This window comes from Vidua macroura, chromosome 4, assembly GCF_024509145.1.
Source record: "Vidua macroura isolate BioBank_ID:100142 chromosome 4, ASM2450914v1, whole genome shotgun sequence".
In the NCBI taxonomy this organism is placed as follows: Eukaryota; Metazoa; Chordata; class Aves; order Passeriformes; family Viduidae; genus Vidua; species Vidua macroura.
The window spans coordinates 20,496,812-20,513,743 of NC_071574.1; the positions used below are offsets into that span (position 1 = coordinate 20,496,812).

The 16,932-nt window shown below is 38.2% G+C and overlaps 1 protein-coding gene across 2 annotated transcripts in view; it reads left to right on the forward strand.

The window, feature by feature from the left end:
* Positions 1 to 16,289, forward strand: part of MMRN1 (multimerin 1) — a 64,841-nt gene extending 48,552 nt beyond the window's left edge. For both annotated transcript variants that reach the window (XM_053975916.1, XM_053975915.1), the window contains 4 exons: positions 644 to 817; positions 5,318 to 7,297; positions 13,630 to 13,776; positions 14,886 to 16,289. In XM_053975916.1, coding sequence (XP_053831891.1) covers positions 644 to 817; positions 5,318 to 7,297; positions 13,630 to 13,776; positions 14,886 to 15,307 — 2,723 coding nt within the window. In that variant the 3' untranslated portion in view covers positions 15,308 to 16,289. The remainder of the gene's footprint in view (positions 1 to 643; positions 818 to 5,317; positions 7,298 to 13,629; positions 13,777 to 14,885) is intronic.
* The last annotated feature ends 643 nt before the right edge of the window (positions 16,290 to 16,932 follow it).

Genomic DNA, 16,932 nt, shown 5'->3' on the forward strand with positions numbered 1-16,932 from the left:
CTTTTTATTCCTGAGGGGACTACAAGTGTCAAGAGCAATTTGGGCAGGTTTTAAAACAAACTTGACTTTGGAGGTTAAGCTTCTATTTTTAATAATAGACTAATCATTATTCCAAAGTAATTTATCTATTAGCTGTTTTTCTGCCTTGGTGCTGTGTTGAACAAGTCTTTATTTTGACCCTAACAATGGAAAAATAATGTATTCCTTCAGACACAAGCCTTGAAAATGCATGAAGTTGTGTTATAAATGGTGAGTAAAAATGTATGCTTTTGTGATTGTGTTAAAGGAGATGGCCTAAATGAGAGTTAACTGAATACCCTGTAGGGTGCTAGGTGGAGGAAGAATGGCATTATGTTGATTTAAAAAAGCTAACCATTCAGAATACTCTTGTAGAATCATAAATACTTTATAATGGATACATATGCTTCAGTAATTAGTAACTGCTGTGCTGCTGAATCTCACTAATACATGATACATGACAAAAAATCAAGACAATTCATTCAAAACTAAAAATTCAGAAAATTTTCACCCCACTTTTAGCTAATGTCTCTCAGTTAATTATACTTTCTTCTATTTATTCACTAAACGATGTTTAACAATACTTGTTTTGGGCTTTTTTTTCTCATTTTGTTTCCTGACCAAGCACTTTTTCAAAAAATGAACGAGAAGATTAGCAGTCAGGAGATGAAACTGACTTTTCTACAGAAGAAGGTTGACAGCATTGCTGCTGCGATGAATGATGTGAGCAAGATGCTTTCTTCTCTGGAAGGCAAAATCAATGAAGATAAGGGCAGAGACTTCCAGTCTTTTCTAAAAGGTAAGAAAAATAAATTAATGTAATCACTCACCCTGTTAGAGGTGCCAGGGAAAAAAAAGGCTAAAAATCTTCATAGATTGTTCTATTCTATTACTCAACACTTGTTGGGAGAACTCATTTTTAAAATTTCATTTCATAAGAGAGGAATTTGTTTATTTCAACATTCACTATGGTGTCTTTCATAATGACAAAAAATTTATATTCTTGGGTGCTTCATCATCTACATGGCAGCTTAAGCCACTACCAAGGTGTTTTCATTTACTTAGAGCATCTGCAAATATACTTGTGTCTGTTTTTGTTTATCTGGCAGCTGCTAAAAGATATAATGTTTGTCTTGCTACCAAGTCTAACCAATCTTCTTTAATATATAATTCACACACACAGGGCAAACTCTAAGAAATTATGTAGTGGTTTATAGTACAGCAAACATTCTGCTGAATAATTTGTCCCTGATTGTATTAGGCTGTCTTTGATAAACACCTGAACTCATATTCAGTATATGAGAAAGACACAGCTAGAGATCAGGAGCTTGGGCAGTTCCTCACCAGCAGTATTATGCATCCATTTGTTGTGAATCCTGCAGCAAGATCTGTGTGTTACCCAGCTGAAAGTGCTGTTTAACAAGCAGATTCAGACTTCAGATTTCATTTCCTCAATGTGCAATATTTTTCTCATTTTTCAGGAATATTGCCCAAACCATATTTTACACTTAAGAATCCAGACAACTTTTCTACTATTTAAAAATAGAACAGAGGTTCTGGAGCTCCTTACATTGACATAAAACTGAACAAAACAATACGTGGTTTTGTATCTCCCTCAGATTTACCAAGTTGGGTCCCATTTTTTGTATTTTTAGTCCTCTGTCTCCCAAGCTGTTCCAGCAACATGCTAGATGGCTCTCTTGTATGCAAGTTCATTCCATCTCTTGATTGGTGACCTGCTTTCACCTCTCCACATATTGCTAGATGGCATTCTTGACCTTTGGGTGCACATCTAATCTGTCTTTTAATATTTTCTATTTCCCTTCTGCTTTCTGCTCATTCTTTTTTTTTTTTTTTTTTTTTTTTTCTATTTCTCTTGTTCTAGCTGTCATTTTCATGCTAGTCTAAGAGGTGTTTTTTAGCATCCTGTGTTTCTGCTTTGGCACTCCCTGTGTTTCAGGGTTTAAGTCTTAATAAAAATCTGCTGTCCAAAACCCTCCTTCTTTGAAAATGCGCTTCTAGCCTTTATTGGTTTTACCTGTAATGTTTTATATTATACCTGCTCAGAAAAAAATCTCCAGCTGATGTCCTTCTTTTTGATTGATCTTCTCAATTGATCTCCTAATGAAGGAAATATAGCACCAATGAAAAAGATGCTATCAACTACATTCTTTGGCTCTAATTATGAGCATTCCAACATAGATTAATCTTGGCTTCTACATAGGTAAACAGCAGGAATGAGGAAAGGAGGAGACAAAGAAAAGGTTAGTGTGTCTGTTGGCTTCTGTGTGCAATGACAGATGGCAACTGCAGTTTCTGTCCAGGGAATATCAGTCAGTTGCAAATGCATAAACAGCATACTAAAGTAGCTGGACCTGAAATGATCTCCCATACTATCCACTGTAACACTGGACAATTCTACCTTGCTACAAATTACTCTTAGAAGCTCACCTGAAGCAAAAGACAACTTTCCCAGTACCACTGCCATTCTGAAGCAATCTGCTTTTGAAGCACAGTTAAGTCTGTAGTTGCTTTATGCTATTCAGGCATTTTCCTTCTTCACCTACTTTTCTATTTTCTTCCTCTGTTGCCAGGTCCTTTTCTCACATTCCATACATCACCTTTTTTCTTATCACAGAAGTTTTAATGTTCTACCCAGCTTTGTATCAGGGTTTGTGAGGAGCGAGGTCTGATTCTGTGACAAAACAACTCAATACAGTTTAAAAAGTCTTTAATTCTTGGTTTCATCTATGACTTCAGTGACACAAACATGTCATCTGCTGATAGAGGGCAACACTCACTGGAGTAACTGATATGCACCTCTGTTTAGTTAATGAAACCTGTTGTACATTTTAAAAATTGCTTTCAGTACTCAGGTAGCTGTTACTTAGGGAAAATAACTTTGTGTTCTTTTTTAATATAAAAAACGCTGCTTCCTTCCTGCTATTATTTTCTTCCTCCTCTAACTCCATATTTAATACATACCTTCCCTCTTTATTATTAAAATGTACACTCCTTTCAAAATGAACTCAATAATGGAGTGTTAATCACTTCCAAGTCAGAAATGTCATTTGCAGATGCATATATAACCTCAATTCAGTCTCCTGTGTACATAAATTTATTTTGCACATTATTCTTCAAATAATTGAAACTGCAAAGAGAGTATATGTTGACACAGAGTAATAACACCCTTTGGTTTTCAGCCAGGAAGCTAAAATAAAAATTTATCATCTCATTAAAAGTGCAAGAGATCTTTAACATTCACAGGTAGTTTGGACCTTTCTATTTCAAAATGAGCAACAGAGAAATCGAGTTACATCCATGAGTGCACACATGTATTTGCAGCTCAAGCTTAACAATATACTCAGTTGTCACCAAGTTTGGGTCAGGTCTTTGTGTGCACAAGTGTGCTCCCACAGCCCCTGCTGCACTTTGCTTACGAGCTACCCAGTTGTCCTAGCCAGAAAGCAGGGTAGAGAGAAATCCAAAGCTGTCTGGTTTAGCAGGCTTTACACTCCCCTGGTAAGGGGAACACCTGAAAACCAGAGCTGAGCTCCATACTACATTCACTATCCAACTGCACGGGGCTGGAATAGCAGAGAGTGAGGCTGGCACCTTCTTGGCCGTCACAGAAAGAAAAGGTCGATATAGACCCTCTGGAATGCCTCTCATAGATGAATGGTCTGTTATCAAGATTTGTTGCTGAGATGAACAAATTCAATGGATTCCTCACAGAAAGTTTAGAGTAACCCTGGTTCTTTCTACAGCCATTAAATTTTTCTTCACAGCTCATTGTGTCTCTTGGAGCACAGAATACTTTTCACCATCAGAAAGTAACCTGACCAAATCATCCTTTGGAATGGTTTTTCTACATGTCAGTTTTTAAACTTGGCTCATATCTTGGCTTTTCCTCTCAGCTGCCAGGACACCTTTATTCTCAGATATTTCAGTGTGCACATACATGTGCCTATTCATGTACATGCATCTGACTAGTCATTGACTTGCTCTTTAGGTAGTTAAAAGGAAGATAATAAAGGTAATCTCAGTATTATCACTGTTGTTTATTGTACTTTATGTAAAATTGCTAGGACATTTGGGACCTCAGGTGACAATAATGGAGTTTAATTCTTAGGAAACTCGTGCTAGATTTCTTATGTGGGTCTTTCCTGGGCTAGTAAACTTGGGCTTGTACAGCAAATGCTGTACTGCATTTGCTGAGAATGTGCCTTCAAATAAGTTTTGAAGACATGCCTCAGTGTTTTAGAGATGAAGAAATATATTCCAGGTTGTAGAACTAATTGAGAATAAAATGGAAAAAGGAAACAGATAATTTCTGCCTTTATCAATACAGTTTTAATCAGAGAACCTGTGGTCATTGAGGCATTGTAGAGGTTGAAGAGTTTAATCATTATATCACAGTTTGGCTGCAAATGTTCATAGGGTTTATGAAAATTGTGCAAAGAATGCTTCAGTGTTTTAGTTGGACAGAGAAGCTACCTTTGAAGAATAAATTAAATTCCTTCTATTTTCACACCAGAGCAGAACTACTGCTCTAATTGATTGAAATATGTTATGCAGAACTCTGTTATGCCTGTCTTGACCTCTCTAAGGCTATATGGGAAACATACACAGAATTCACACATTCACTTCTGCCTAGTGCTTTTCAGGATCAGAATTCCTAGGAGCTATTTAAGGAGTTGTAGTATGCAAGACTTAAGTTTCTACCTTTAAAATGCCTGCATCTTGCAGCAGTTGTTGTATTACTAACTTTAGCTATTCAACAAGGTTGTTTTTTTTTTCTTTCTCACAATAGTGCATCATGACCTAGTACATGCAATACAGTAGGAAGGTAATCATCTCTGCTTTCATTTCTTGACCATAATCTTGTTAAGCAGATTTTTTTTTGCCTTACTTTCCTAGTGGAGAAAGGACACATCATTTTTTATGAGCAAGGCACAAAAGCACACAGATCTCTCCCTTTCAGTGCTCAAACAGCTTAGGGAAGAGGTCAAAGCTGGTACTACATGTAGAGTTGTAGTTTGTCCTTTCAAAATACTAGTAAAAGTCCCACTGATTTCAGCTGAAACAGGGATGAATCCTCAAACACTATAGCTCTTTATAAACTCTGAGCATCCTCTACCTTCTTCAGAATACATTTTACTCTATATCTGGGTAAATTGGGGCAGGGATGTGTGTTTCACCTCTGTGCAGTGCTGAGTTGACTCAAATTGTGGGAAAAACTTAGATGTTACTAACACGGTTGATTTGATTGTTTCCATATTTCTCCTTTCCCCCAAAGGTCTCAAATCCAGAAGTATCAATGACTTAATTAAAGATGTAGTTGGAGAACACTTTCAAGTATTTCAAGGTGAAACGCAAGAGAGCGTGGCTCAAATTTTCAAGACCATGTCTAGCATGTCAGGTGACCTTGAAAATACAAAAGAACTAATCAAGCATCTGAATGAAACCCAAAATAAATTTGCTCAGGAGAAAGATAGTGGGCCAACAGAGCTTGACATGCTGGAGCTGAAGAGTCATCTGGTGCAGATGAGAGAGGAATTGGCCCTCACTTGTGAGAAGCCTGTGAAAGCTTTACAAGAAAAGCAGAAGTCCTTGGAAGTTAACTTGGAGCATCAACAGTCAGTAAGTGTAATTTATTATCAATCTTTAAATAGGACCCTTAGTGAAATGAAAGATGCTCATGAACAACTGTTATCAGCTGAACAGTCTTCAAGACAAAACCTCCCCTCTGCAGATCAAGTCATGGAGTACAATGTTACAGAGTACATGATCGCACTGCATGAGAAAGTAAAGAGACAAGGCATGATGGTGCTGGAGATCTATGATGACTTAAGAGTGCAAGATAGCAAGATCAGCAATCTCAGTGTTGCGCTGGAAATTCAGAGAGACTCTGTTTTGGGGGTCTGTGATGACATGTTGTCAGAGAGCAGGACAGATTTCCAAGCACAGCTGGCAGCAGTCCAAGAGAATGTGATTGTTCTAAACAAGAGCCTCTCTGATGTGCTCCTTCCATTGGGCAATAAGATGGACAGAATGAATGAGCAAATTAATGATTTGTGCTATGATATGGAGATCCTACAACCCTTGATTGAACAAGGGGTACCTTTTAGTCTAACTTCAGAGTATGAGCAACAAATCCAAGCTAAAGAATTGAAAGAGAAACTTGAGAACCTCACTGTTATCATTGACGGAATGAGTTCTGCAATGAAGGAACTTTTCAAAACTCAGGAAGGACTTAAAAATGAATCTCAGGCTTATCAGGAACTGTTTGAGAGTCGTGTTAATGAATGCTCCATGGAAATAGAGGATGGATTAAACAAGACCATGATAGTAGTAAACAATGCTATTGATTCTATTCAAGATAATTATGTACTGAAAGACATGCTACATGCTCTAAGAAATGAGACTGAAGTTTGCTGTGGCAGAGGTGAGGAACTCAACAGCCTCCTGGCTTTTATTCCCCAGTTCCAACAGTTGAATAAATCCCTTCAGTCACTGCTTTATAACAAGAGATACAAAATTAATTCACAAGTAGCACCATCCCTTTCTGATCTTCCCTACACGGAGTCTGACAAAAGTATCCTCCACAATTTCAGTAGAGTTTTCTCTATTTTAAATGATACGTCATCAAAAGTGGAAAAGCAGCAGCAAGATATCAACCACCTGGAAGAAAAATTATTTGACTCTGTGGAGGGTTCAAAGGACCATGAGGTTCGCCTTCTGAATATCGAGTCAAAAATTTCCAAGTTTTTGGCAAACAACTGTGTCTCATTAAAAACTACCAAAGCTGCCTCAACAGAGAAAGAATACATGGTCTCACTTCAGCTCCAGGCACTGAGTTCCAGGATCAAGGCCCTGGAAGCCAAGTCGATCCGTTTCTCAAACGTCATTCCACTTGTGAACAAGACTGCTCACGAGGCCTGGGGGCTGTGCCAAGACACCAACAAGAGCATCCAGAAAGTGAACACAAGCATACCTGTGCTAATTAAATTGGCTCAGCCACATATCCCCCTGCTGCATAGAGGCCTCAAGGAGCTCATTGAATCTGTGCTTGAAGTAAAAGCAGGGACTATTTTGACAAATTTAACCCAACATGTTGACATATCAATGGTAAATGCAATGAACAATATCACCAAACTTCAGAAGCAGCCAAAACCAGTTATAAAGAAACCCTCTCCAGCAAAAAAAGTGGCAGGAAATGCTACCATGAGCCTGGCAAGCCGAAGCCAGAGAAACACGGATAATGCAATAGATCCAGGTAATGTGTTTTACTCTACTGAAAATCAAACTATATTTTATAAAGGTTATGTAACCCTTGTGATGAACTGGGTGGCAGAACTTGACTGAGAATAAAAAATCTAAAGATGGCTGTAAAGAGTGTTTCAGAGGATCCTGAGATTAGTCTCTTGCTTACAATAGATTTTTTTTTGCTTATGAGATTTTACACTCAATTTAACTTAATAGATCCCCATCTGATCAGTTTAAGATATATATACATGCACACACACTCAACTGAGAACCTGACCTTTGAAAAGTTACAGTTTTGACAAAATCTAAAGAACAAGAATTTTATGCCTGCATCTCAATTAGCAATTTCAGTAGAACAAAATGTATGCAAGCTGGGAGAGAAATATGGAGTTGCATCAGTACTTTGCAGTGTCAGCAGGGATGAAAGGTATCAAAAACCTGAAGCAAGTGAACAAAAATTACTGTAGTGAGGCATTTGCTGGCTCCTTCAGGACTTCATTGAGAAGTGCAGTGACAGCAGTGTGTTCCTGAAAAAGCAGGAATCCAGCCAATAAAGTAAATTTGTCTCCAGTCCACCTGGAGAGCAGCTCAGCTAAGCAGGAGTTGCCGTTCTTAAAAAGGAAATTTTGAGTGTGATCTGCTTCTGAACTTAAATTCAAATGCCATCATGTGAAATGAGTTATGAATGAATTCAGAGAAGTACAAACTCTTGAGCTGTGACTTCTGCAATCATACTTGAGTGAAAATCACAAGAACAAGATGTTTTATGGAAATAGAATTTCTGGCACAATACAGAAAATGAAGAGTGGATGAGTGACTTGCAATACTGAGATGATTCTAATTCACATTAAAATTAAGGTTTCTTAATAACAGAGTCATGTCCAGATACTCTTGAAGATCCAGATTTGAATATTTTCTGTAAAATGCTCTTAAACTTTATAAAATTTCTAAACCAATATGACAAGCAGATAGAGATAGTAAGAGCTATTACTCTTGTTCATGTTCTTGTTCATGTTCTAAGGCCATGGGCAATTTCCTTTTTACTTTCTATGCTTTTTTCCTTCCTTTCCACTTTAGTTGTTCATCTCTTCCCATCCTAGGGAAAGTATTTCTCAATGATCAATGGAAAGGATCCTTTTTAAAGCCATAATCCCATGAGCAGCTTGGTTTCTGATGAAAGTCATCCCCATTGAAGGATTTCAGTCCTTGGTTATCTATTCAGTTAGCGAGAGGACACAGCTACTAAAGGAGGCAATCACATTAAAAATGCACAAAGTAATTTGAATATTTTGCTATTCAAAATTGCAATTCTTCCTTAGTCATTTTTGGTTTATGTCTGTTACTGGCACTGCACAGGATGGAAATTCAAAATCTTTGTTCAAAATTGAAATTAAGAGAAAATGAGAGTTATCTTTGATCCTTCCCACACCATGTACTTTTCTGGAAAGTACCACTAGTGCTACCTGCCTGGAGCACGGGAAGGTGCCACCTGCTCTGATTTTCACTTCATATTGATGAATTAATATCTTTCCCATTTATTATTTATACTCAATTTTAACAAATAACTTGCTTGATAGCATTGGATAAACTCACTTGCAGAAAGTGCAGTTCTTTGCAGATGTGGAAAAGCCTTATTTTTATATGATGTTTCTACATAGCAATGGTTATGCTGACTTTTCCATTGGTAATGAGATTTTGTACTTAACAAATTTCATGCCTAGCAAAGCCATGCATTATATTTCTGTAAGTTAAAGAAGCAAGACCATTACCCTAATTAACAAATATCCATCTTCTGCCTGGGTGGATTTTACTTCTCCATGAAAGCTTTTTCTCGCAAGTTCTTGGACACCACCAGAGATTTATGCTGCCTTTACTAAAATTTCTAGAAGAAATTCTAAGGCATAATTGGCTAATTATAAAATGTATTTAATCTGAGATTGCCTTTTTCAACCTAAAAAAAAATTCTAGAAAGAGGTAAATGACAATTTTCATTGATTCCAATATGTTCAATATTTGAACCTACTCTAACAGATTAGGGGTTTAACTGGCTTTAATGTGTTCAGAATTTGACCCTGAGGTAATACTTTCTAAAGCAATTAGTTGAAATCAAAAGAAAACAATGTGAGTTTGCATTGCATGTGCAGGGACATAAAACTTTGCAGACTTCCCAAATTGTGGAATAAAGTTAAGAAAAGTTCTACGTCAAATAGAGACTGCAATAACTGTATGAGGAGTGAAAGCACCACCACTTCACCTGACACTGACTGTAACAGCAACCCAAGATGGATAAAAAAGTGATTGTCTTAAGACAGCTTCAATATCTAAGAGGAGACGACAACATTAAAATATATATTTTTTAAATATACATATACACACAGTATATACAATATACACACAGTAACTCTTAATTAGTCTTGGGTTTGGGTTGTGACTGGTCCTACTTTCCAATGCACTGTTCTCCTGCAGAAATGAGTGATGCAGTGTGAGGGTAGTTTAGCTCATTTCCCATTTTCCTGTTGCTTTAAGTACTGCTCTCTAAGGAATCTAGAGGCTGCTGTGCTTTCCAAATGTGAATGTACTATCTTGTTGCATGTCTTATATTGGTTGTGGGTTTTGCTTTATTCAGATTATGCCACCCTGCCATCAACATGAATAACAGAATCAAGCTGTTATATTTATGCATTTAAAACAGTGCACCTGTGTGAGAGGTAATTTCAATTCATTCTCACTTTTTGTGTCTTATTTCTGATTTTGTTATCACAAGATCTCTAATTCCTAACAGAAATGCAAGCTTCCATTGTTGCATTATCATTCAAGCCTTAATTTCAAGTGAAATATTAACCTATTCAAGTGCTTTCCATCTTGTGTTTTAATTGCACAAATGAGATGGTTATTCCAGTTCAGCTTGGTGACATATAAGTCAAATTTGCATATTTACTCTTTAGACTAATGGATTGATGAAGCTGTTGTGTTGTTTTTAATTTGGTAAGCCCAAAATCATCACACAGGAATAATTAGATACCTCTGCTTAACAGAGAAACAGAGTTGCTAGAGTCCAAGTAGCTCAGATTGGCCCTGATACTCCGCTCCACCCAAAACTAGAGGGAACAGCCCTCTCCTCCTTGCTTTTTGCCCACTATCAGCCTGAGGGTGCTAAGACAGAGGTGATTAATAACTATGGGCTGGCCACCAGTTTGACCCTGTGTGAACAGGGTGGTTTAGTAGATCCCCAGGCTCTTCCAGTCTCCTAGGGCTTCCTGAGAAGCAGGTACTGATAACTCAATAGTGAGAATGTTTTTAGGTTACCTCCTGGTCAGAAGAATTTCCAAACCGAACTACTGGAGTCAATCTTTTCCATAAGGAGACCATTAAATTGCTGAATATTTGTTTTGCTTCAAAAAAACCCCGGTAGATACTGACAGAGCTTGATTATTTGTTTGAGATTTGTTTACCCAGCATTGGCAGTCTATTTCCCAAAAGAGCTTCTGGCTGCCTGCCTTCCCTAAGAGTAGCAAAACTGAGCATTAACTGGCTTTCCTCATTACTACCATACCAAGTGTAATTAGCAACTACATTTTATTTTCTGCTAGTAATAGTGACAATTTAAGCCTTTAATTTATAGTCTCTCTCTTTGACTGATCTACACTACTAAGTTGTGAAACATTAATTAACAATAAAATATTTCTTTTAATAGGAGATCTGTTCCTAATCTGAACCCTCTGGTATCTTTACTCCAAGGAGATAAATTCAGACATAGTGTCTCAGGACACTCTTCAGCAAGAAAAGAGAAAATACTGGGCAGAGGAGCAGCCCCAGCCAGAAATGACAGCAGAAAGATGCTATTGTAGCATAGTTACATGGAGATTATTGGCACAGTGGAGATCTGCAGAATTTGCCTCTTGCTCTGAAAATCCTAATTTGACTCAAACCCCACACAACTTCTATTCTAGCAAATAGAGGAGCTTCCCAGGTGCTGTTAAGCAGTGCTTCACAGAGAAGGTTAAATTAATGTTGATAAAGCTATGTCTGAATTTTAATTAACTCCAAGGTTAAGTTCTGGCAGAATCACCCCTCAGCAGACTTCCAAAATGCTAGTCTCAATCTCATTATCGTTTCCTTTTAGTGATCTTTTTCCTGTTTCTTGGGTTTACTTCTTGATTATGATAAGGAGAGGCCAATTAACAGAAAGACTGCTGTGTTCTTACAGGAAACTTTTGTGTTTTGGGAGTATGACACAGCACAATCAGCTGTTTTCCTTCCTTTTCTGCTTTCCTTTGGTACTTGGTAAATATGTGGCTGCTTAGTAAATATCAGAGAAATGTTGTGGGTGCTTGGTGAATATGAGTGAAAAATAACTTCAATGAAGGATGTAGCAAACCATTATCTGAGAAGCAAACCATTATTTTCTTGTGTCCAGTTGCCTGTGCTGTGACCCCAGTCATAAGAGTCCTAAATTGCTTTATTTCAGGTGTTACAGAATAGACATTATTTTCTGTGAAAAGAATGACTGTTGTGTTTATAAATCCATATGCTATATTAGAGCAAATTTAAATGTCACTGTACAATGTGCCTCAGCATTCTGCTCACTGCACTAAAATATCACACAGAAACAGTTTGCCTTAATTCAGCAGTCTGTGAAATATCTGGCTGGGAAAATGAAGATAACACTGAATGACTGAAATATCTATGTGAAATCCAGGTCAGCATTTTCCTGGCAATAACTAGATGCTTTTATGCAAGACTTTTTCAGTTCTGACCTGCCAACCTAGATTTACCATAACAGAACTGTGGGGAGTTCTCTTTCCAGAGTTCTGCTGGTAATTCCTGGCAAAGAAAAGGGTTGTTTTCTAAAACATCTGACTTTTATTTGACCAAACCAAGAGAAAACAAAAACGTGTGGTTTGGGAATGCTTTGTGTTCAGAATTTTTCACAGCAATATTTATTTTTTTTATGTGACCTGAATTTTCTCCCCACAAAACACTGCTATGACAGCATTTTATTCAATTACACTCAGTAATTACTGTCTCAGAGCTCAGCAGCACTGGCCTGACAAATTTCTCTGTATTGGCTGAGTTTAATTTGGCCAGCTCATACCTAATTGGCAACAGAGGCAAGGATATCCTCAGTGAGGGTGCTCTGCAAAGCCACCTGTTTGGTATAATTTTTCTTGCTTGCAGTCCAAAACTTCTACAACAACCTTGAAAGATATACTGGAATTAGGGACTTATGGACAAGTACTTGAAGTGGCTGGGATAGCATTTAGGACCTTTCATCACCAGGAGACTGGCTCTCCTGCAATGTTTGTCACGTGCCTGGGTGAAAAATGTCATAGACAAGACAGTCCAACCTGTACACCAGCAGTACAAAATCTCTTCTGGTACACCCAATGATAAGATGGCTCAGTCCAAAAAGAACAGCCTGATCGAACTTCTTTGGAGATTCTTCTTTCTTACAGCATGTACCTGAACCTCTGAGACCAGCAGAACTCAGAATTTACAGGTAATCTTGAATACCTTGGAAAATAGCTGCAGGTATGCTGTGTTCAGGTAGAAAGGGAGGCTGGACAGGAACTGAAGTTGGCCTGAAGCAATACACGGAATAAATAAATAGACTCCACAACCTGGGGTAGTTATGAAGTGGGTATGTATGTCAGCGCCCGGCACAAGTGAGATAGCTCTCCAAAACTTGTGCCCCGAGCCTCAGTCTGACCCACGCCTTTATTCCCAAAGATGTTCCATATGCAATACATTGCACAACTTTTCCATGCATATTCAACCCCTGGCCCCACCTGTCCTTGCCTCTCATGTTAAATAGGTCCACGCCCTTCTGGGCACACGTGGTTTGCTGTGGTGGTCGCACGGGGGGTCTCTCGGTGGTCCTGAGGCTGAAGATTGTGGTCTTCCTGATGACTGAACTTTTGAACTTTTCCCCTCTGCGCGTGGGCTTTCGGTTCTTTGGTGCTTATCTGAGTACGTCTATCAGTCTTGATAGGCTTGGAGACAGAGGAGCCCCTTTATCTGGGTTCTTTGCCTCCTCTGGTATTGTTCTTTATGCAAGAAGCTTCCGAAATTTGCATTTTCTTATGCTCTTTGAACCATGGCAGAGATTTCTTAAGTAAAAGGTTAAAATTCAACACATGACCCTACAAGCTAAAATAGAAATGCTTAATTCATTTTGTTAACTTAAGTGAATTGCAAAAATCTCTATTTCAGGCCTTCACAAAGAACTTCAGCAGAAATTGTGAATTGACAAAGAGCCTTTCCAAAATACTGCATACTTAGGAAGTGTCACTGTTGTGACATTACAACTGAGGCTGTTGGTTTCGCTCCTCTCTTTCACAGGGCAGTTTTCGGCGTGTGCTAGCTCCCCGTGCCAGAATGGAGGAACCTGTGTCAATGACAGACAGAGTTTTGTCTGTGCCTGTCGCCACCCTTTCGGAGGAGTCAACTGTAGTGTGAAGCTGGTGAACGACAATTCCCTGAGCGTTGGCAAGTACAGAATTTAGCAGTGCAATACAGGATCAGTCCAGGCCTCTGCCCCAGGGCCTAATTACAGAACATTTGCTGGTCAGAGGTCTCACGTTTCACTTTAATGAGTGACAACTCAAGCAGCAGAGTCCTGTGTTTTGGTGCTGAAGACATCAATCCCCACGGGTGGCTCGTGATCTCTTTTCTTGATACGACCAGATGATGGGATTAAATTGTTTTGGGACCTGTGATAATAGCTGGAAAGCTCCCTGATGAAATGTGCAGAGTGGGACAATGTGCGGTAGATGTGTTTGAACACAATGTCATGGATTTTGAAGGGGGAGGTACAATCACATCACTGGGAAATACTATCTTCAATGCAGCCATAAATGTTCTATAAATACCAATAGCTACAAGAATGTGTGGGACTGTGCCCTCAAGGAGTCATTTTAGGCCTGCCTCTGGCTTTCATCAACAAAGGATGCAGCCCTTGAAAGATTTCAAAAGAAAAAAAAAAGTGAAAATTATGCTTATTCAGCATAATAAATACAATAAATAATTTACACCCAGGCCACATGGAATGTGAGTTTTATGCATCTTTCAGCAGTCATTTAGCTGATTTTTACTCATGACAGCATATGAATAGTGAATGAAATAATTTGTACAGAAGCAGGGAATGATAGCTTGAAGAGAAACCCATATACTTTTATCCCCATTTAACATCATGAATGCTTAACCTCCTCGCTGTTTGTCTAAGATTTGTGCTGAAAATCTTGGCTTCAGCTCACTTACATGAACAATGAAAGAGATCCTGGAGTGGGAAGACTAGGAGGGGGGTGTAGGGTGGAAAGAAAGTTCCCTTAATGATAACATAATATAGACAAACAAAGTTCCCTTGCTGTTGCTAAATTTTTCTCTGGTGGATGGACCTAGCACTAATTGTGAAGAAAATTACTTTTTATATAATATAAAATGATGTGCTTATACAGGAACACTGTGTTTCAGTTGCTCAAGTTCTGTCATCCACAGGATGACATGACATCAGAAAATCTGCATTTGGTCTTCTGGCTGGTCCAAGTTGCCTTTCTGCAATGTAACATCACTTAAATTTTTTCTTTATTTCTTTCCAGATTTTTCAAAAGGATCGTACAGATATGCACCAATGGTGGCTTTTTTTGCTTCTCATACATATGGAATGACAACTCCAGGACCCATCAGATTTAATAATCTGGATGTCAACTATGGCGCCTCATTTGCCCCAGCAACTGGGAAGTTCCATGTTCCATACCTGGGGGTCTATGTTTTTGAATATACCATTGAATCATTCAGCCCACGTGCCTCTGGCTATCTGGTCATTGATGGAATAGACAAACTCAGCTTTCAGGCTGAAAATATTAATAACAACAAGTACACTGACAGAGTAATTACAGGAAATGCTTTGTTAGAGTTAAATTATGGTCAGGAAGTCTGGCTCAGACTAGCAACTGGCTCTATACCAGCCAAGTATCCACCGGTAACTACATTCAGTGGTTACTTGTTGTATCGTACCTAAGTCAGTCCTAAATGTGAGCTGTTAGTCAAATGAAGCAACCTGCAGGTGAATTTAGCTTTGCATTTAAATACTTTGCTTCTTTAGGGGCACTAAGCTTCCCATGTAATGGCTTTTTTAGTGCCAATCCTCCAAGATGTTCTTTGGTTGTAGCCATGTGCACAACCCCAAGGAGTCCACAGGCTGGAGATGGGGGAAAACAAAGCATCTTCCTCATATTAATATGGCTGGGAAGCACAAATCTAACGCTGTTCTGCTATTACATTGCATAGACATACTTACACAAGATTGCTGAGAATCACTTCTCAAGAGAAAGCTCAGTTTGATCATTCCTTTAAACACTGACTGCAAATCAAAAGTGATGGATAGATTTTGATGACTCAGAGTCTGGATTACTATTTAGCTTGTTGTATCAATTGATAATCGTGTGTATATATTCTGTTTGGAAAAAATATATTTCTTTTCCATTTAGCCTATCATTATTCACTGCATACTTTGATATGGTGGTATTTAATTGATTCATTATTTTTTAATGTAACTCAGTATAAGTATGAGATAAACTAGGTATCAGTATGAGACAAACTAGGTTTTTTTGATCTGGCAGCAAAAAACCCAAGGGGAATACATTCAGATTAGAAATAAATTATTTTTTGCAGTTTAATTAGTCATAGGATAAACACCATAATGGATTTGGTGGATTCTCTCTGCTGCTTGGAATATTTAAACCACAGCTGGATTTTCCTTGGGTGATATGTTTTAAGCAAACATTGTTATATTGGCTTCATATGGATTTTAGCATTTGACCTATAAAGTACACAAGATTAAATTATATAACCGAAGTATTTTCTAAATTTGAGTTCTATAAATCTATGATATCATTTGTTTCTGCATTATATTCACTAACTACTGAGGCAAGATGAAATTAGCTTCAGTCTGCATGTGATTTTTTCAAGCACCAATCCAATAAAGAAATATTTTAAATTGATGCCTGACTGCCTGAAAAAAAGCCTTCCAGGTTTTTATTCTTATTCTTTGCAAAGTCCTAGACTGCTGCAGTTTCTTGATATCCTATCCCCTAGTGTGACTGGCCAGTTTTGTTTCTGGTTACTGCCTCTGTTAATGATGTTTGACCAGGATTTTCTGTGTCTCTGTGTTTGTCTCACTCCCTTTTCTTAAAAGCTGGGAAAGTCTAACTATGATCTATGCCAATCTATAGAAGCACAGAGTGTTTTGGAGCTCCCCGAGTTATTTTGTTTTCCACCATCAGGAACTTTTCTTGAAAACACATGGGAATCTTCAAGTCTCTTCTTAGTATTACTTAATGTACCTTACAAGGTCTTAAGATGAACATCTGTGAAATGACTGAATTCTTGCCATGCTGTATGTCGCTAAGAGAATCCACAGTATCTTCCCTCAGATGCATAAATGTACATTTTGTTGTTCCAAACATAAATGAGCATTCCCCACCAGAAGCAGAGGTGCTGGAGTGTGTCCATGGGCATGTGCCTCTGGGTGCTGGCTACCTGAGCTACAAAAATGTGCAGCACTCACGAGCATCCCTCCAACTTCAGGGGGCATCTTATCATGGCTTGTGGTCAAGGACAGCAGTTAAGAATTCATGAAATTTT